General features: G+C 38.8%; 4 protein-coding genes across 5 annotated transcripts; 3 read left to right on the top strand and 1 right to left on the bottom strand.

Annotated features, from left to right (window-relative positions):
• Window positions 1-1596: 1596 nt before the first annotated feature.
• Window positions 1597-2357, bottom strand: LOC116199939 (nodulin-related protein 1-like). Its single transcript, XM_031530530.1, has one exon. It carries the CDS (start codon window positions 2249-2251, stop codon window positions 1829-1831), a length of 423 nt encoding a protein of 140 aa, XP_031386390.1. The 5' UTR covers window positions 2252-2357; the 3' UTR covers window positions 1597-1828.
• A 3127-nt stretch (window positions 2358-5484) lies between these two features.
• LOC116200603 (polyadenylate-binding protein 8-like) lies at window positions 5485-7293 on the top strand. The gene has a single exon (XM_031531436.1). It carries the CDS (start codon window positions 5485-5487, stop codon window positions 7291-7293), a length of 1809 nt encoding a protein of 602 aa, XP_031387296.1.
• A 724-nt stretch (window positions 7294-8017) lies between these two features.
• LOC116199934 (50S ribosomal protein L7/L12) lies at window positions 8018-9443 on the top strand. Its single transcript, XM_031530523.1, has 2 exons — window positions 8018-8183; window positions 8421-9443. The coding sequence occupies exon 2, from the start codon at window positions 8518-8520 to the stop codon at window positions 9100-9102; it is 585 nt and encodes a 194-aa protein (XP_031386383.1). The 5' UTR covers window positions 8018-8183; window positions 8421-8517; the 3' UTR covers window positions 9103-9443.
• Window positions 9444-10223: 780 nt separating this feature from the next.
• LOC116199837 (protein GDAP2 homolog) lies at window positions 10224-16844 on the top strand. Of its 2 annotated transcripts, XM_031530387.1 has the most exons (16): window positions 10224-10372; window positions 10857-10927; window positions 11006-11368; window positions 11794-11871; window positions 12088-12143; window positions 12268-12387; window positions 12493-12563; window positions 13879-13972; window positions 14120-14323; window positions 14510-14761; window positions 15067-15175; window positions 15309-15376; window positions 15494-15563; window positions 15694-15768; window positions 15855-15946; window positions 16445-16844. In XM_031530387.1, exons 3-16 carry the CDS (start codon window positions 11051-11053, stop codon window positions 16518-16520), a joined length of 1683 nt encoding a protein of 560 aa, XP_031386247.1. In that variant the 5' UTR covers window positions 10224-10372; window positions 10857-10927; window positions 11006-11050; the 3' UTR covers window positions 16521-16844. The 2 variants fall into 2 exon arrangements, with proteins under 2 accessions (XP_031386247.1, XP_031386246.1); XM_031530386.1 differs by having other exon boundaries at window positions 10857-11368.
• The last annotated feature ends 38 nt before the right edge of the window (window positions 16845-16882 follow it).

The following is a 16882-nucleotide window of genomic DNA, read 5'->3' as shown; positions in this document are numbered from 1 at the left end:
TCACTTGCAATCATGAGTAAGCCGGCGAAAGGCCTATTGTGGGTTTAAGTGAATTTATAGTAAGGCCTATAGCGGGATTGACTGGACACTAATGCTGTGTTTAGTTTCAAAATATTATTATAAAATCAGATTTTGATTTTGAAAAAGAGTAATATAAATGAGACTCACCATTTGACTTTGTGTGAATTATATTATTTTATTATGGAAAAAATGGTATAAATAGGATCCACCATTTGACTTTGTATAAATTATTTTATTTTGTTATGAGTAGAATTAAGTTAAAGTAGGATTTTAAAACTCTACTATAAAATCAAACAAGCCATAATAGATTTGAGTGGGCTACTGGCGGTGCATGTAGGCCATTAATGGGCATGTATTAGTTTATTATTTGAAGAAAGATGTAAAAATCTTATAATATTATTATTATTTAAGCGAGAATCTCGTGTTGTAATCAATTTAATTTGATCTACAGTTTGACCCACTAGTATTTATTCTACTTTTTCTATGGAACAAAAAAAAATCTAAAAATTTGTTTGTTTTCTTTCCATTAAAAAAAATTCAGTATTACTTAATTAGTTACAATACAAATACCAACAAATCTCCACAAAAATAAATCATAATTCTCTTAAATTTAACAATTTTTTTTCGTGAAAATCAAAGTCCGAGATTGGATAACAATATAAAAGCAATCGCGCACACGCAAAAACAGTTAATAAGATTACACAATACGATCCTTAAATTTCATACAAATAAAATTTTGATAAATTAAAGTCATGTTTGTTTCGTGCATAGTGAGGGGTCACATACTCTAGTAATATTAGAAGATTGAAGTACGTTTTAGAATTTCCATATTATATAACCCAATCAAGTATCAAGTAGTCCATATAAATTTTGCGCATTGCGATTGAAAAGCTTCCTATGGACGGTCTCCCCCTTATAAAAGCCGGTGCAACACCACTGCCTAGAGGAAGTATACAACCACCGGGGGGAGGCGATTAAGCTAACTCCGGTAACATAGGCACAACATCAGACGTGCCTCCTCGAAAGGACAAAATTTTAAAGTACATGTTTGATATGGGAAAATAGAAATAAAAGTGGAACAAAACTGCTATGCATGGAACTAATTTGTGCTAAAAATAGAATGAACTAGTTTGTTCACTCTCTTCCCATTTTCTCATTAGCAACGCAGCCTTCTGGTGATCTTTTGTGCAGAATCGCGACTCGGGGAGCTCCGGAAGAGAATGATCTAGCCAGCTCTACTATTATTCGACACTCAATATTTTAAAATCTGAAGCTGCTCATGATTTTGGGTAGACTTTTGGGACTTTTCAGTTTTTCGCATTGCACAAGTGTAAATGGTACTGATTCCTGATGTAAATTCATTTTGTTATCGAAGAAGTATTACCATTTATCCCAAAAAAAAAATATTGCAAAATCCCCGCAAATGATATGTTGCAATCAGAAGTAGGATCGAGACGTGATTCAGGGAAGTGATATTCGAATCGGCTGTCCGATTAGTCATGTGGCTGGCTGATTGCAAAACTCAAAGTCAACTCTCGAGTTCATCCAATCAATCAAACATTTGCTACCAAGATGTCAACAGAAACGGATCAAATGCTCAGTTCGATTCATCAGATCAGAAATTTGAAAACCCACCGACAAACTCGATTAATTAATTAATTACATCATAATTATTCGCAGACAGAGCCCGCAAATCACCAAACTTCATCAACCACAGTTCTGATGTACGAGGATCGAGCTAATACAAATAACCATACATATTATTCGATAGGTCGGACCGGCGCTCCGCCTATATAGATCTACGCTACTAGTGCTTCTTGAGGAAACCTTGAGCCATCTTCAAGTAATCCCCGTACCCGCCTTCGCTGCCGGATGACTCCGACGGCTTGTGGGAGGCCGCGGGGGCAGAGTGGCCGTGTTCTCCGGCAGCAGCGGGGGTGGACGAGTGGGAGGAGTGGGAAGAGTGGTACTGGTGGAGGTACGTCTCAGCCTTGTCAACGTACTTCCCGAAGCTCTTCTCCTCGAGCTTGCCGTAGTGAGAGGCGGCCCCGAGGAGGTCTGCGGCAGCGTCGGCGACCCTGGCCTTGTCGACCGCGTCGGACTTGTGGGCGAACGTGGACTGAGCCGCCCCCGCCACCAGCTTGGCGCTGGAGAGGAGCTCGCTGGAGGACTTGGGGGGGTGGTGCTGGTGCTTGCTGGGGTCGCCACCGTGGGGAAAGGAAGGCTCCATTGATTGCTTCAGAAGTTCAGACGAAGAAGATGAAGGAAGAAGAAAAGAAGCCAAGACATGCAATAATGAAATGGGTGGTGGGGGTGGGGGTGATGATGATGATGTGCGATTGGGCATTGGCTGAATGATTTATATTATAGATCTTTTTTTTTTTTTTTCAAGTGACATGGAAACTTCTCCATCGGTGTTTAACCGCGGTTGTTGGCCGTTGATCGGACGTGTGAGGACTGATGCGTTGGTCCCGTGTTAAAGTTTCCGTTGACTTTTCAAAGCGGCCACTAAAAAAAACAAAATCTTCGGATTGGTGGGTGGCTCAAATAAATTTCAATTCAAAATATATTTTGAGCAAATTTTACCAACATGATTGCTTCGGTGATTCACTGCATGTTCCGTTTAACAAAAATCTCATATTCGAATCTTGAAAATAAAAAAAATCCACAATTAAAATCAATAAAATGTTGATTGAGTGGTAAGTAATTTAAATTCTTATAATTCATAAAGAGAATAACATAAGTTCAAATCCCGACAAGTATGAGGAAGAATAACCTATAAAATATAAATACTAGATTTTTCGAAATTACGAGAGCAATATCTCTCATAATTTCAAACTCATCGAAAAAATTCACGAGTAAAGGAATTTTATTCTTTAGTTGATTAACTCGCCTCGAACTAACTTAGTCGAAGCCATAAACTATCAAATATCAAGTTACACCCTAAAAAAATAAAATAACTATCATTTAGAGCTCCCCATTGTGGGGATAATAGCGCCATATAGCCTAACGTTTGAAAGAATTCTTAGTTCTAGCCCAAACTTAATTTTTTACCTGAGATATCCCAACGTTGACGTGTTGGTTTCAAATCTATCTCGACGCTAATTTTCCGTCTAAAATTGACGGAATTGCACACGTGGCACGTTAAGTTTATAACAAGTGTCGGGATAGATGTGAAATTAACGTGCCACGTATGCAATTCCGTCAATTTTGGACGGAAAGTTAGCGTCGGGATAGATTTGAAACCAACACGTCAACGTTGGGATATTTCAGGTAAAAAATTAAGTTTTGGCTAAAATTAAGAATTTTTTCAAACGTTAGGCTATATGACGCTATTAATTCTCCATTGTGTGTGCTCTAATTGGTCCCTCTTGCTGCCACATCAACAGCCGGGACGACCACAATTTTCTAGGGAAAATGAGCCAGGCCGATCCTTGTGCGTGGCAGTGGTGACAGCCTTTATAGCCACAACTACCACATTAATTTTTTATTTTTCCTTTTAAGAGAAGGGATAAGAGCCCATGGGGCCTGCTCCTGCCAGCGACATTTTTGGTACGTTTAATTGAGAAGTTATAGTAATTTTAATTTTAATTGTGAAAAATGACAAATGAATATATAATGTGTTGAGTTAAAGTTAAAATTTTTGACATGAAAAATGTATATTTTTATTGTGTAGTATGTTGAGTTAAAATTAAAATTAAATTTTTTTATAATTTTAATTGCGAAATCAAATATAGCATATATATTTAATTTGTTTTTAAGGGGATGGGAGTCACCATCGTGGAGTGAGTCCCCCATTTAATCTGAGTCCCAATTTTTGCTTATATGGCTCATAGGTCGGTCCCAAAAATGGGAGTAGGGACTTGTCCATTGTGAATGCTCTTAACCTCTCACAGAAATCAGTCAAGATCTAGCCAAATGTTGGCAAGATCAGGTCGGATCTCGGCTAGATCTTGTTGGATCTGCCTTGTTCCCCTCCTTCGGCGCTCGACCCTAGCTCGAGCGATTTGAGGGATCAGCATCCCTTGGCCAGTCATCGAGCTAACTGGTGCACCCTCCATCAGCCTCACCACTTGCCTGTTATGTGGAAGACCTTTGCGATCAAGTTACGCTCAAGACCCCTCATATTTTGCTCTTCTCAGGAGATTTGACCAAAATTTCGGCACAGAATGAATTGAGATCTATGGATTTTGTCCGAGGACCCTCTTTCTCGATTTCGACTAAAGTCCATGTAAATTAATGGGCAGGTCGTGATCACAACTTTCAATGACTAGCGGGTTGACTACAATTTATATTGTTCTTATCTTATATAATAGTGTCACATGTATTATTATAGCGAAAAAACTATCTTTACAGTAAATACTTTCGCTAAATGCTCTAATTATACTTTAAATTTTCTGAATAATAAATAATCTAATTTAATAAACAAATATAATTATTATAATAATTTATGCTAAAATATTACTAGCTAAGCGCATATGTCGCAAGAATACTAACTAATGAATACGATCATTCTTTTTTAATGAATATGCTATTTTTAAATAATCAAATGACATCTATCTACAAAAAAAAAAAAAAACTAAGTCGGATCATGGTGTATGTCGCAAGAATACTAACTAATTTTGAAAGATTTGATTTTCTAATCATAAAATATCTCTTACACTGAAGACTAAAGAGGTGCATGCAATCCGCTTTTAACTTTTGAGACTCGAGTAGTTGCGAGGAAATTTTATGGTGTAATTAATTGCATCATCATACAATCAAGTATTTCACTGCAATTCAGATAAAAATCACTATATTATTAAAAAACTAAGTATACATTTTTTTAAATTTTTGTAATTTATTACGAAACTTGTATAATTTACTTCTAAATATACTATAAATCCAAGTAATACAGCAAATTAGATTAATTTACTTTCATCGTTTATACACCACATACTTTAAAAGTAATTACACCACATACTTTCCCTTTATTGCCGGATGAATCAGATTTTCTGCTCTTTATCTTTTACAATATCAGTTAATGAATCAATATTAGATATTTTCTAAATGGTTGATATAGATTTTTCTTTGGGAGGATATAGAATCCTTTTTCCAATTAGAGGATATAGAATCCTTTTAGTTTTCAAAATTTTCAACTGATAATCGTATACAATTCTTCAATCTTCAAATGATATTCTTATCATCATATATATATCTACATAATATATTTTTTTAAAAGAACTTCTAGTCACGCAAAAAAAAAAAAGGAATTTTTATAAATAGAAGATCATATATCACAGTATTCCTATTAGATATCGAACTTGTGACTTTCAAATTAACAGGCGAGAGCGTGCGCACTGCACTACACCCTCTTTTGTATTTTCTGCTACCATCTTCGATAGCCTAAGCAAAGCCCTCGCCTTCTTTTCCCTCTAATATCACGTTTCTATATCCCGGCTCCCTCCTGCCACCGGCGCACCTATGGCCCAAGTTCAGGTTCCAGCTCGGTCTCTGAATGGTGGAGCCAACCAGTTCGCTAAGACATCGCTCTACGTCGGTGACCTCAACTTCGACGTCACCGACACCCATCTGTTCCTTCTGTTCAATCGGGTCGGCCAGGTGGCCTCAGCTAGGGTCTGCATGGATTGGGCCAGTCGCAGTTCGCTTGGTTATGGATTTGTTAACTACAAATACCCGGGCGATGCTGCTAGGGCACTGAAGATGCTGAACTACACTCCTATCAATGGGAAGCCGATTAGGATTATGTACTCTCAGTGCGACCCGAGCATCCGCAAGAGTAGTGCTGGCAACATATTCATTAAGAATCTCGATGAGTCAATCGACAACAAATCATTGCATGAGATTTTTTCGACTTTCGGGACTATTCTGTCATGCAAAGTCGCCATGGATCCCTCTGGTCGGTCTAAGGGCCATGGTTTTGTCCGCTATGATAATGAAGAATCAGCACAGAAGGCCATAGAGAAGCTGAATGGAATGTTAATCAATGATGAGCAAGTCTTTGTGGGACCTTTCCTCCGCATCGAGGAAAGAGAATCTGCCTTGAACGAGACAACGTCATTCAACAAAGTCTATGTGAAGAATCTCTCCGAGGCAACAACAGAGGATGGCTTGAAAAAGATTTTTGGGCAGTTTGGGCCGACCACTAGTTTGGTCGTGATGAGAGATGCTAATGGGAAATCAAAATGCTTTGGATTTGTCAATTTTAAGCAAGCAGATGATGCTGCTAGAGCTGTGGAGGCTCTTAATGGGAAGAAGTTTGATGATAAGGAATGGTACGTAGGCAAAGCTCAGAAAAAATCAGAACGAGTGATCGAGCTGAGACGCAAATTTGAGCAGAGTCGGAAGGAGGCAGCCGACGAATTCCAAGGAGCTAACTTATATGTCAAGAATTTAGATGATAGTATAGATGATGAAAAGCTTAAGGAGCTGTTCTCTCCTTTTGGTACCATCAAAGCTTGCAAGGTTCTGCGACTGCCTGACGGGGTAAGCAGAGGATCAGGTTTTGTTGCATTCTCAACTCCTGAGGAGGCGTCGAAAGCTCTCTCGGAGATGCTGAATAAAATGGTGTTGAGCAAGCCAATATATGTTGCACATGCACAGAGTAAGGAAGATAGGAAAGCCAAATTATTAGAGGCTCAAATTTCTCAAATGAGGCCCGTTTCAATGGCTTCAGTTGGTCCTCGCGTTCCGATGTATCCTCCTAGGCTTGATTATCAGCGGCAACTTGTTGCCAGTATAAGGCCCAGTGCTGCTTTCATGCCGAACTTCAACGTGCCAATGGTCCAACAGGGGCGGCAAGGTGGAAGATGCGCTGGGATACCGCAGCAAACCCAGCAACCTATGCCAGTGATGCCGCAGATGATGTTTCCTAGGGACCTGGTATACCGACACCCACCACCGCGTGGAATGCCTCATCTTCCGGATGTAGGTGGCAGAATGATGTCCATGCCGATGCAGGAGCCATCTCTATCTCAGCCTGCTCCTGTTGGCACTCTGGGAAGTGCACTTGCGAATGCTTCTAGAGATAAGCAGCGGACGACGCTGGGTAACAGTCTCTACCCACTTGTCGAACAACTCCAGCCTAATGCGGCCGCCATGGTCACAGGAATGCTCCTTGAGATGGATCAGGTTGAGGTCCTGCACTCGCTCGAGTCTCTGGAAGCGCTCAAAGAAAAGGTTGCTGAGGCCATAGAGGTCCTGAGGATCGCCGCACAGCAGCAGGCTAGTGATGATGCTGCCGATCAGCTCGGCTCGCTGTCTCTAGAGTAATGACTTTCGCGCCATTTCTCCGAGTTTTTTTTTTATTAGCATTGATATATGTACATAGTGACAAGTTTTGATTAATCTTGTTAGATACAGTTTTAATATGTTTAAGTCTAACTGCTACTCCTATTATAGGGAGATTATTTGATTTACAATGATATCTGTAGGATGAGCAATGAATTTTTATTATTCCTCTAATTCTTATATTATCGTTCATTGTTCTAACTCGATCTTCGTTTATAGAATATATAAAGACCTGTTTTTAGATTTGCAATTTTGCATAATAAAAAAAAATCATATTCTTTACATGGTACTTACTTAAGTGAGTTATTTTTTCAATTTTTTTTTATGATTTTTCATATATACATATCATTTAATGTATTATCTCATACAATATCACTAATAAAAGTTTATGCGTAGATTTTCTATCTAGTTTAAGGTTACATAAATAACACCTAGTTAACGAAAAATGACAATCACTAATGACCATGAGTAAGAAAAGGCAAAGAAAGCCGGCTAAAAATTATGAGTATTCGATATGTCTTATACTTGTACAAGGTGATAAGCCTCTCTTATTATTTTTTTTAAAAAAAGTGGATTTTAAAAAATAGCAAATATAAATTATTTCCTGGGCCTGGGCCTGGCCCTGGGTGCAGGTCATTCTTCTCCCCAATTTAACATTTTCTAGGCCCATATTAGCCCATCTTCGTCTCCCCTAAACCCTCCCAGTCCCTCTCGTCTCCGCTGCCGTCGTCGTTCTGCCGGAAGTATCTCTCCCTTAGTCTTCCGCTGCCTATCTTCTGTCTCCTCTAAACCTCGGCGACACTCTCCGGTCACCTGCCAACTTCTTCCGTCTTCTCCAGCCACTCTGTCGCCGCCCAGCTAAAGCGAAACAGGTGACAGTCTTCTTCTCCTGTTCATGTAATATTTCGTATAATTTTATTTCATTGCCCTAATTAGCTACTGAATTACTCGATCGATTTGCGATTGATTGATTGTTCCTCTGGAATGGTGACTGTTCTCCTTCAACCTCGAGAAAGGAATTTGTATTGTGCTCGTCCTTGATTGAATTTGTCTGATGGATTTGGTGTGTCTGCTTTGACATGTGAGTTTTGATTCTCTTTTCATTTCAGATTTGTTGGGAAAGTTCAAAGACTCAACGCCGGTTGGGGTGTGATTTCATGATTTGAATTGGATGAATTCTCGTTCTCGATATTGTTCGGAAAGACGATGAAGTTTGGTCTCCTTGTGCGGTCAAACCGCGCTCTGCTAGGTCTCAGAGGCTTAACCGGACCTCTGCAGCTTCGTACATTCCAACCTGATTTCGTCCCACGAGATCCCAAGGCCACGCCCAAGAAGTACAAATACCCTGCCTTTTATGATCCCTACGGCCCCAGGCCGCCGCCATCCGAAAAAATCGTTCAGCTTGCGCAACGAATAGCTGCCTTGCCCACCGAGGAACGGGTCCAGATAGGGCCCGCACTGAGGGAACAGCTGAGGCACCCGAAGATGGAGTCCGTCTCAGGGGAAGGCATGGATCTGGGCCCACAGGGAGGAGGAGGAGCCGGAGCTGCAAAGACTGAGGAAAAGAAAGCGGAGAAAACAGCATTCGATGTGAAGCTGGAGAAGTTCGATGCAGCTGCGAAGATCAAGGTGTTTAAGGAAGTCAGGGCTTTCACTAATCTCGGGTTGAAGGAGGCCAAGGACCTCGTCGAGAAGGCGCCTGTCTTGCTCAAACAGGGTGTCACGAAGGAGGAGGCGAATGAGATAATTGAGAAGATAAAGGCCGCCGGTGGAGTTGCAGTTATGGAATGATTACTCCAATTTGGTTTTGCATTGACGGGTCTCTATCTTGCTTGTAGGAGATTGTAGGGCCACTTAACATGTAAGATCATGAGGAATAATGTAGCTTCTAAAGCCGCTGCCTCAATGCTCCGAGGTGCTGTAATGGATTTATCTCACTCTGTTAGGTCTGCGCAAACATATCAATTGAGTTGGTTTGTGTCGGTGTCTCGTCATTTTTGAGAGGAACATGATTGAGCTTTTTGGTTCTTGTTCTTGTTCTTGTGGCATTGTATGTATGTTACCATGTCGCTTGGCGTCGTTCAAACGGCAGTTAGCTGAAAGGAATTATCAGATTTGCCACTTGCTCCCCAGACTTGTGAGTATATTTTCATATCGGTCCAAAGCACAACCGAGACTGAGTTGGAAAAATTAATCCACATGTGGACTCCCACATGAAGTCTATTCTAACTTCTTTTCAAATATTATTTGCAATCAGGGTATGTATGAGTTACGAAATTGCAAATCGCACCTTGAGTTTATTTATAATTCCAATTAAGAAGTATCAAGCACATTTTTACTCTTCTTCCGTTTTGTTTGGATTGAGGGAAATTAAGGAAAGTGAAGGAAATGAGGAAGCCTGTATAGAATTTCGAGTATTGCATATTAAAGTATGTTTTGTCTATCAACTCGGTGGTTTTGTATAGACGAGCTCAAAGTGTGCTTATTCATGCCACGGCTATGCTCTAACCAAACATCTTCTAGCAGATAAACCCTCGTGAGCGGTGTCTCGGTATGCAGAATTGATAGAGTAAAAGAAGCGGGGCTTGAAAGGAATATGCAGAAATTTGAAGGACACAATTGGATGAACAAGAGTCAAACGAACAAAAAAGGACAAGAAACAAATAATGAGAATCGTTAATAACAAAAAAAAAACAATATATATATATATATGAACTTTTTACATTTCAATATAAACTTTTTTTTTCCTTTTAACTTTAAAATGTATAAACTTTTAATTTAATAATAATCTTAAAACCACGTCAATTTTTTAGGGTTAATTCGGGTTAAAATTGTTAAAATATGGAAAATTTATGCTTTTTTTAATAATAATTTCTCATTTTCTTTTGAAGATGATTATTATTATTTATTTATTTATTTTATTATTATTATTATTTTTCCGCCATAGCCGAAACTCAGGCTCTCTGTAAATTTGCAAAGGTGCAAGCTCATCTCCTCGCCAGAAATAGTTGGCCGATTCCATCTCCCTCCGCGCCCCCTCGAACCTCCGTAATTCCCACAGGTATGTCTACTATCCCTTTCTCTACCCCTGCTGGGTTTTGATTCCAATTCATCTTCTGTCTTTTTCCCAATTTTTGATCGAAAATGTCAGCACTTTAGGGCTCGAATCACGATGAATTGAAAAACAGGTTGGGATAGAACCCAGGAATGAACGTAATTTTTCATTGAATTTTCCCAGCCGTCCTAAATTTTGCTATCTGCTTGAGTTTTAATGCACTAAACCTTTTCTCCCCCCTGCAATTGAGCTGTGGTGGCTGTGGAAATGTTAGAATTGATTGAAATTCGATAGATTGTAGGGGGTTTGTTCCTGTATCTTTAATCAGGTTCTGAATTGGGATGGCTTGTAACTTTTCCTTGTTAGTGATCACTGAAGGGTAGTTTCTGCCTCGGTTGAATTTGATCTTATTATGATGAGAAGTTTGATCTTATTGGGTCCAACTGTTTTTTCTTTCCCGTGGTTGATATCTGCTTTTTATTCTGATCAGGCAGATAAAATTATCTTGCTGGGACTGTGGGTGGACGAGGAAGGATGGTGTTGGCCTGTTGAGCTTATGAGGAATGTCCTTGTTTACTATTTTGTCTTAATAAAAAGTTGAGAAAGCTTAAATAGTCATTCATAGTTATTCGAGTGCAGAATATCGGCTTTCAAGAGTAGGAACACACTCTTGGGCTTCTGGATATGTACCGTACTGTGGCTACGGCCGCATCTGTTGGCGGATTGCCAACTGAGAGTGGGGATTATGTCGTGAGTCTCGATCAAGTCCCGAGGTGGAGCGATGCAGAATATCGATCGTCTTTGCCGTATGAAAATGAAGATCCCTCATTTTCTAATGCATACTTTGCTGATCCTCTGATGTCGTACTCTGGAGCTGAAAGTTCTAGCAATGGGATGGTTTCAAGGTTTCCAGTTAACCGTGAAATTAACTCAAAGATATACCTCTGGAGGGGAAACCCATGGAACCTAGAGGTTGATGCAGTTGTCAATTCTACAAATGAGGTAATTTACATTTAATGTTCCATCCTCATGCATAACAATATAAAGTGACCAGAAAGATTTGGCTTCACTCTCGACAACTGAGGATGCAGTTTCAAGATTAATCATTTTCAATGAGATAAAAAGGAACTGCGAATTTAAACTCTGATGCAGGTCAGGAAGTTTAGATATAATAGTAGGCAGCTCTTAGCCTCTTACGATTGGAATGATGAAACTGACCTTCTTATAGTTTTTGCAAGAATTTGATGCCACTTTTTTATGTCGATACTGGCAAAACATGCCTTAAGACTGCCACTTATCTTTTTCTAACATTCTATGACAATTGTCAATAACTTATAACTGATATCTGGAATCTGGATCCGCTTCCTTTATTTTGTCAGTATGTTATAATAAGGAAGTCTAAAGTGTTGTTTACTGGGGATTGATAGAATCTGGATGAAGCGCATAGTAGTCCTGGTTTGCATGCAGCCACTGGACCTGGCCTTGCTGAAGAATGTGCTTCGCTGGTAAGCTGATAATTCACTCTCATAAGTCATAGCAGCTAAATATCTTGTAATGCCTCTTAAGTACAGTGGATTGCCTTACAATGCAATTTTAAAATTCTCCAACTTAATGGATATTATTGGTTACTGAAATATGACTATTGTTTAACTTTCTTATATAAAAACCTGTGTTGATTCAAGAATTATCCTGTTTATTAAATGGGTAATTGTTTTGGATAGGGTGGATGTCGGACAGGAATGGCAAAAGTTACAAATGCATATGATCTTCCTGCCAGGTTGGTATGATGCTACATATACTGTGTTCAAAGGGCATATACAAATCAGTTAGAACGTTTTCTATGCTTTTGTACTCATCTTGTCAATGGCTAAGAAACGCAACGTTTTCTTGAATCTCCTTAGGAGGGTGATTCATACTGTGGGTCCTAAGTATGCAGTGAAATACCATACAGCTGCAGAGAATGCATTGAGTCATTGCTACCGGTCTTGCCTTGAACTTCTTATTGAAAATGGGCTTCAGAGGTCAGCTCAAATCAATGCTAGTTGTTTTGTGTCCAAAACTTTCATTCTTTTTATTGAATTCACTTGAAACTGAATTTATTTTGCCTGAATACATTGAAATTGCAGCATTGCCATGGGTTGTATATACACAGAGGCGAAGAATTATCCACGTGAACCGGCTGCACATGTAGCAATCAGTAAGATACTTCTCCTGCATGTTATAATTTGGGTTATGCTAGTTGCTAGTTTTACTAGATCTTAAGGCTTGGTTTTGGTTTGAATAAAATGTGACTGCTTATATTAGCAAAATATTAATTAATCCTTGTATACTCGTGACAAAATTGGCATTTGACTGGCCGTGGAGCCCATGCATTGCATGGGATAGAACGTGATCCATTTTTTTCTTTTTATCAATTTTATTATATATTTTATGTGTAATTTTTTGGATCAGTGATGATTATGTGTGTGTTTTAAGCTATTATATTAGTTATAGATGACAGGTGATAATTGAATTAGACGAATAAACTAAGTAAAACAATATTAAAGATCATCTACGGGCCTACGGCAACAATATATTGTTAGAAGAAATATACATATATATATATATATTTATTTATTTTAATATATTTTTATTTCAATATTAATATTGATGGGATTAGATATTATTTTTATCTTAAATATAAAATTCAACATTATTAAATATTACATAGATAATAGAAACTTTTCAAAAAGTTTCACAAATATTCTATGATATCGATATCTTATACAAAAATATTCTTTAAAAGTTCAAAATTTTGTGATTTATTAAATATTATGTAACTAACAATATCTCGTCAGAAAATTAGCAAAATATTATGTTTTATTCAAATCCCATCATAAAATATCTATTAAAAATTTAAAAAATGTTAAACATTATTAAAAAATTTAAGAAAAACTCAAAAAATAAAGAAAATTTTAAATCAGCAATGGAGCGTTCTGAGACTATTAGACCCACCATGTTTCTGCTTTCATATATATAGATAGATATGCAAATATATGTTCTGTCACTAAGATATGGTTCTTTATTGCTCCACAACAATTTTGATTGTCAACTGATGGGTCTGTAATATCATTATAGTAGTGCTATTCAGTTGGAATGAAGTTCCATGCAGGATTATTTCTTTTGCCATTGGACTGTTGACATTGTCGATTGTGCTAGCAGAATATTATATATTGGTGCAGTGAAATTGAGAATCAGTAAATGTCAACCAACATCACTTGCCTTAGTTTGAATAATGGTGTCTTTCTCGTAATTTATTGCTCTTCACCAAGAAGCGACTTGTGTTGATGAGAGATGACATTTGATGGATTCTGTATTTATTTAAGATTACCTGTTTGCATGGACCTCAATAACTTTAAAGAGCTTATTGTATAGTCATATTTGTTTTCTTGGTGAGTAAATACTGATCAAGATTTTTATTGTTGTTTCTCTATTCACCACTTGTCACTTATATTTCTGTGTGTTTTCATTAGGGACTGTTCGTCGATTTCTTGAGAAGCAGAAGGATAAAATCAAAGCTGTTGTCTTTTGCACCACCACTGCAAATGACACAGAGATCTACAAGAGGTACTAATAGGCTGAACCATAATTAGATGGAGAAATAAAGAGGAGAGAGTCTATGTACAGCATGTTTTCGCTACTAAAAGAATCATCTTTCTTTTATATTGTAGATTCTCGCTTGTGATACTCAGTGTATATCTCATCCAACTGTAGGTTGCTTCCTCTTTACTTTCCTCGAGACAAGCATGAGGAGGAAATAGCCATTTCAAAGCTTCCTGCAGATGTGGGGGACGAAAATGGCGAGACTGTTATAGATGAACGTAAAATTCGAATAAAGCCTTTGCCAAAAAAATATATTCCTAAACCTCCTCAAGCCCCTGATGATCCTCCTGTTAGCGATGTTGGCTTGGTAAGAAGGTTAGTGAACTAAATGAGTAAGTAGGGGTAAGTTATGTTAAAACTGAGAAGACTGTTGCGTATGCCTGGTTTTGCTTGTCTCAATAAGACCTATGCATCGTTTTCTGAGATGGCGACAGTTACATGTTAGTAACTTGGAATATTAGTGAAGATGAGTCTGAACTTATCTTTGTCCTTTCTTGTCAGGAACTCATCGCACTTGGATTCATTATTGGATCCTGCTTTCATGTCACTGATCAAAGATCCTGATCAAAGACACAAGGAACAATGGGAAAAGACTGCCCAAGCTAAAAGTGGATTTAATTGTGCCAAATTGCTTGGATTTGGGGACCTTGGAGGGCCCCCATTATCCGCTGCAGAAGAATACACACTTCATTCTAGATACCTTGCCAAAGCAAACTCCCTTAGTCTCTCTGAAATTGCAGAGATGAAAATTGTGTAAGATCTATTCATCCTCAACCTTTCAGCCATTTATCTCCTTGTCTGCCCCCTTATTATTTTAGAAGTCAAGAAAGCTTGTTGTATATGGTCTGCAAAATCAGTGCTTTTCATGTGCTGAATTGGCAGGAAGACTTCATGAATTTCTTGCAGGAAGTTTAGTTGGATGGACAGTTCCTCCATTATGATTGTTTCAACAGTGATATTAATTAATATCTGCAATACCCCAAAAGAAATAGCATGTCTGGCGGCATGAAGTTGGATTTCGTTATTGACAAGAAAGTTCAATCTTCTCTTTGCTGCAGCTACCGAGGTGGTGTAGACAGCGAGGGTCGGCCCGTCATGGTTGTTGTTGGGGCACATTTTCTCTTGCGCTGCCTTGAGCTAGAGCGGTTTGTACTCTATGTTGTAAAGGTACTTCATCAGTATTTAGTTGCCTTCCCCCCCCCCCCCCCCCCCCCCCCCCCCCCCTTTCTTTTCTTTAAAAACACATTTACATACTAATTTGTGTGAGAACTATTGTAACTCCTCTGGTTTGTGATGACAGGAGTTTGAACCTTTGATAAAGAAACCTTACACCATCGTTTATTTTCACTCGGCAGCATCCCTGGAGCTGTAAGTACTGCACAAAGTTTTGTATTGCCTTTATCTCTGTATAATTTCTTTTTCCTTTTTCCCTGAGGAAACTAATCCAATTTTTCTCCCCATGTATCGTATTCCACCGATATGCAGACAACCAAATTTGGGATGGATGAGGAGATTACAACAAATCCTTGGTCGCAAACATCAGCGCAATTTGCATGTATGCAAAAATCGTTCTGTTTTGCTGAATGTGCTTGTATAAGTGTTATGTTATATGATCTCGCCTTCTCTCTTGTGTAGGCTTTTCATGTTATTTGACGTAATCCAATCTCTCTTCCTCCCTTGTGTAGGCAATATATGTTCTCCACCCGACTTTTCACCTAAAGGCCACAATTTTCACTCTCCAGTTGTTTGTAGACGACGTGGTACGCTTGTATGTTTTGTTTCGTCCTAGTTTGGCAATACTTCCTCTTCTTGGTAAACCTCAAATAGTTGACAATTTTGTGTATAGGTGTGGAAGAAAGTGGTCTATGTTGATCGACTTCTTCAATTGTTCAGATACGTTCCTCGTGAGCAGTTGACCATTCCCGACTTTGTGTTCCAGTTAAGTTTTCTGTTCCCTTCAGTAAACCTTCTAAATAAAGCCATTGCTGAGTGACTGATATGTTCCCATCAAAACTCCAAGGGGTTTGGCCTAGTAGTTAAGAAGGAGCTCATGTATCCACCCGATCTTGGGTTCGAAACCCCTTGGAGCCACCGGAGCACCTTTGGCGTGATTATCCGCTCCGTGCGTCGCCGGGGTTTCACGGAACCCTAGGGATTAGTCAGGCAAAGCCTAGACACCCCGGGCTAGCCAAAAAAAAAAAAAAGGAAAGAAATGTTCCCTTCAAAATCGGAATGAAAAAGGCTTGTTCCAGGATTCTCATAACCTCTTAAATTTTCGTGAAATTTTCTAATTACCAATCCGAGATATGCAATGTCTAGGAACATCCTCAGCTATTTGACCCTTTCTAGATTCATCCTCGGTCCATAGTCACTGCTTTTACGGACAGTAAGTGGGGATTAAAATTCCTAATGTTTTGATTCCCCTTAACTATACAGGCACGATTTAGAAGTGAATGGTGGGAAAGGTCTCATCGTGGATCCCCGAACGAAGTACGTATATCACCGACCGTAAGTTCGATGATGAGTGGTGCCCCGGGTCAAGATTCAAGATGGCCCTTTCATCTCCTTTTACGTGTTGTTTAGAGAATGCGACGTGATTTGATTTGTTTGGAAGAGGTGCTTTGTGTACAATAATCTTTTCTCCATTCTGCCTCTTTCTTTGATTCTTTCCTCCTCCTCCTCCTGCCCAGGTTATTTTTCTTTGGTTGTATTGCTTCTATTTTTTTTCAAAGAATTGTGTAATTGAAGATATATAATATGTAAAGATATATTGTCCTCTGGAAGTGATTGGGTCTTTAGGTAGCTCTCAATAAAAGTTAGCCCTTGGTTTGAACCATTGAATACATCTCCATTACTTTAACTTTACCAAAAACC

The sequence above is a fragment of the Punica granatum genome, chromosome 3 (genome assembly GCF_007655135.1).
Source record: "Punica granatum isolate Tunisia-2019 chromosome 3, ASM765513v2, whole genome shotgun sequence".
Taxonomy (NCBI): Eukaryota; Viridiplantae; Streptophyta; class Magnoliopsida; order Myrtales; family Lythraceae; genus Punica; species Punica granatum.
The sequence above is the reverse complement of the archived record's forward strand: the minus strand, read 5'-3'. Positions and strand labels throughout refer to the sequence as shown.